The 4456-nt window shown below is 26.2% G+C and overlaps 1 protein-coding gene across 1 annotated transcript; it reads right to left on the bottom strand.

Annotated features, from left to right (window-relative positions):
* Positions 1–1311: 1311 nt before the first annotated feature.
* Positions 1312–3740, bottom strand: LOC128665019 (uncharacterized). The gene is made up of 3 exons (XM_053719790.1): positions 3576–3740; positions 1939–2336; positions 1312–1711 (listed from the first exon to the last, which is right to left on the bottom strand). Exons 1-3 carry the CDS (start codon positions 3645–3647, stop codon positions 1519–1521), a joined length of 663 nt encoding a protein of 220 aa, XP_053575765.1. The 5' UTR covers positions 3648–3740; the 3' UTR covers positions 1312–1518.
* Between the last annotated feature and the right edge of the window lie 716 nt (positions 3741–4456).

Below are 4456 nucleotides of genomic sequence, written 5' to 3'. Positions count from 1 at the left end.
CTATGGAAGCAAGAACCAAATTGGCAGCCATAGCTAATAACAAAAACACAGAACGTGTACAATCAACTGTGAAATTCCCAACCCCAACAAGTGGAAGTTATGGAGATTTGAAATTCAATACATACTTTCCAAAAAGTAAAAAAGAGTGGTTAGTCAGACCAGTCTATGAAGACATGGATTTGTTGCACATACATGAGATGAACACAGAGGTTCTAAAATTAGCAGAAGGAACATCTGATCATTCTTGGAAATCAAAAAACAAGGATTTGCCAACGAACATTGCATCCACCCCAAGACCGGATAAAAAACAACTGATAGCAAAGCATATATCTCGATTTGGCAAAAATAAATAATTTTTGCATTAGTTGATTTTTCTAATAATTTAAAAATTTAATATGTTCTTTATTTTTAAAATCTATGTATATTCAGTTTTTGATATATAAACAATCATTAGTAAATATTAATAGTAAATAGAAGTTTAAAAACTTTATAATTTTTATTATAAAAGTATTAAAGTGTTTTACCTTACTGATATTGAGTTTATTGAGTTTTAGACATCCATATATACACATACATACTAGAATTCAAAAATAAAATTCAAAGGGACAGTCTAGTCAAAAATCTACTTTCATTATTCAAATAGGGCATGCAATTTTCAACAACTTTCACATTTACTTCTATTATCTAATTTGATCTTTTTCTTCAATATCCTTTTTTGAATAAATAGCTATGTACATGTGTGAGCAAATCACACAAGGCCTTTATGTGCAGCAAGCAATCAGCAGCTAATTGGCATATCTAGAATTGTTTTCCAGCAAGTGATATCAAGATAATATAGTGTCAATAACTATTGTTAAGGGACACCATGATTAAATATTGTCATGACCTTGAACGTCCACTACATTTTTTTGTTTCAAAAACCACTAAAAAACAGAATCTATATGTATTTTTAAACAATGTTAATTTACGGTATGCTTATGAGGAAGATTATAATTGAGTCTGAAGATTAAAGTATTTGCTAATATTTATTTTGCATTAATAAATATATACGAGTAAATTAATTTTATTTTGAAATAAATTTGTAGATGGGATGACAACAGAGAGAGATGTCAACAATACCATTATTTTTCGAAAAAAATTGACTGCGTTCACAGAAATTAGACTCAAGAATAACCAAAAGAACATTATTTTTATGAATGTGATGTAACTCATGTAGAAGCTTGAAATATAAAATTAAACTTCTTATACTTTTTTTCAAAATTTTATTTAAATAGAAATAAACAAATGCAATCAAATAATAAGGATATAACCTTCTTTTTTTTGTTTTTTAATAAAAAAATTAGAGTGAAAGAACAGTAAACATTCATTAATAATGTCGATAAAACAATTATAAGAATGAAACAATGTAACAGGTTTCAATAATAAATGTTATTCACTAATAACATAGTTTAACGAAAATTCCAAAAAAATTATAATCTTCAATATTTAAATCTGTATAATATTAAAAAAATAAAAAAACTAATCCAGGATCATTTCACTTGCTGGGCCATCATCCTCTGGATAATGGAAACCAACATAAATATTGTCTGGTGCAGGGTAATGTTCACGGATACTGTTAACGATGCACGAAGGAATAGGTTTACGGTTCTTTGGCCCAAGTTCACCATTTATCCAGGTTGAAAAACATCTATACGAAAGTTTTCGATATGCCCTGTATTTTAAAAAAACAAAAATATTAATCAATTTTAATAAATAAAAAACATTGTTATACAATAGGATTATAAATTTAAACTATTTTAAAAAAATTAGAATAATAAATAGATTGAGCGTTGAGTTAATGACATTGAATTTTATTAATTTATAAAATATATTGAAATGATCAAAATATGTAAAATAATGTACTTTATTATCGACCAAAATAATAATAAATTTAATTACCTTTGAGTCATGGCTTCTTTGGCCTGTGATCGCATAGGAAGAAAACTCCGAGTGATTTCTGTGATCCTGTTAAGAAAACCTTGATCAAGTTCATTGATATGTTTCTGGGCATCGCAAATGCAAGCTTTGCCTTCTGGGATGTGGGACATGATTTCCTCATTTTCCCTGCAGCAAAAGCTTTCGATTACAGTAGGCATTAGCTTACAATTCCCACAAAAACACCATGTCAAACTCTCCAATCTTTGTAAATCCTCAGAGCTATTGGATTCTTGAGTGTCCGCATTGCTCTCACTATTGTCCTGGTTGGATAGATCATCAACTACAGGATCCCACAGGTGACTATTAGAAACATCAATGTTTGCATTGTCGGCATTTCGTTGAGATATCAAAGTTTGCATCTTTGGAATAAGAAGAAATAAAAAAAAAAATTAAAAAAAATATATATATTTTATTAATCAAAGAAATTATAAAATTAATATATAATTTTAATAGTTTAAATTTGAAAAAGTAAGATTTATTATTTTTAATATCTTGAATTGTAAATACATATGATTTTAAAATAAATTATATTGATAACATATTTATATTATAAATATATATATCTATATATCTATTTAAATATACATATATTTTGCTATTTATATTTAGATATTTATATATCGTTATACTTATATATATATATATATATATATATATATATATATATATATATATATATATATACATATACATATATATATTTATATATTTTTGTATACCGGTGGCCATCGTTTAGCAAAGGTTCATTTTGCACTGTATAAAACTAATGAATTTATTAAAACTCATGTTAGTGCTCTTAAAAAGCATTGAGATGCAGTGTGTCAAGGTATATGTAAGGTTAATAAATATATATACTTTAATTATATATTTTACGGTTAATAAATATATCTATTTATTCAGATGTTTGGCTGGTCAGTAGAAAAAGATTAATTTCATTCAGAAAGACATTACCCCTGACACTAAAACATCTGCTCTAATCAACTTATAGTTTGAGACAGGATGAGTCATAAAAGGTTATTTAAGAGGATAGATTGTCAGATAGGTGACACCACACAGTATATGTAGACGAGGTGTCTGGAATACCCTCTTGAAGATGGTCAAAATCATAGGGAAACAGTTTTTATGCACATAGGTGTTAGTTATCCGTAAACCTCAAATACACGTCGTCATTGCTAGCGAAAGACAAAATATGTTGTAGTGTGACTTTTACAACTACTCGTGGATTGACCCTAAGCTATGTGGGTGGGGCAGTAATAAGCAAAACTATACATTTATTTTTTAAAATTTAATTTATGGGCTTTCTAAATAGATCATCTAATAAACATTTATGAAAATAATAAAATGAGTGTATAATGTACCTTATACGTGAAGTCACTCTTAAAAAGATAAATTAAATGAAAAATGCACACTCATTGTGTACCTCATTGACATATCTTGCACAGATTCCTTTGATGCTTTGGAAACAATGTACTCAGACATTTTCTATGTTGAAAGCAAGTATTAACACTTGTCTAGATTTGTAAATGTTTTACACACACATTTTTTTAAATACTGAAATTATTATTTTATAAATTTATATATATAGAGATTGAGCTTACCATATCTTGAACCTCTTCTGTGCTCATTTCCATTAGAGTTCTTCTTCTCTGTATAGCTTCATTTGCAGACATGTCTATGAAATAATAAAATACTTTAAATAAAATTAATAATATCCTGAAAAAATAATAATATATAAAGACATATTATATTTAAAGGGACACTCAATCAGAATTAAACTTTCATGATTCAAATACAGCATTTAATTATAACCAACTGTACTATTGACTTTTATTAAAACAAATAAGCACAGTCTATTATATTCCCAATTTTTGATTCACCGGATCCTAAGGAGCATGTTAAAAACTTAAATTTATGTAGACTATCCTTTGTTAATATATCAATCAACAATGGATTTAGATTAAATGTAACAGTGAAGACAATATATTTTAGTTTGAAAAAGAAACATAATACGTTGGCTATAAATTCAACAGTTTGATACTACAAACAAACTTATATTAATAGATTTTGGTGTATTCTGGTAGCATAATACAAAAATATATATATAGATTATTTTATTATATGTTTGAGAAATATTTGTTTTGAAAATGGGCAGCGTCGAAATAATTACCTACTAATATAGAATAGCAATACATTAATATATCCTTTGTGTACTACTCTACTTAAATTCTAGATTTAGCCTATACATATGAAAATATATTCTTAAGATAAAAATTAACATAATAATAATGGTTAGATGTTATTATGTATGCATTATAACTTAATATATATTTTTGGATCGATTTTTATAAATTTTTTATGTTGCTTATCGATCTATCTATCTATCTATCTATCTATCTATCTATATATATATATATATATATATATATATATATATATATATATATATATATATTATTTTTGATATATAGATATGTGATTA

Source organism: Bombina bombina, chromosome 6 (assembly GCF_027579735.1).
Source record: "Bombina bombina isolate aBomBom1 chromosome 6, aBomBom1.pri, whole genome shotgun sequence".
Taxonomy (NCBI): Eukaryota; Metazoa; Chordata; class Amphibia; order Anura; family Bombinatoridae; genus Bombina; species Bombina bombina.
Note: the sequence above shows the minus strand (reverse complement) of the source record. Positions and strands in the feature narration are given on the sequence as shown.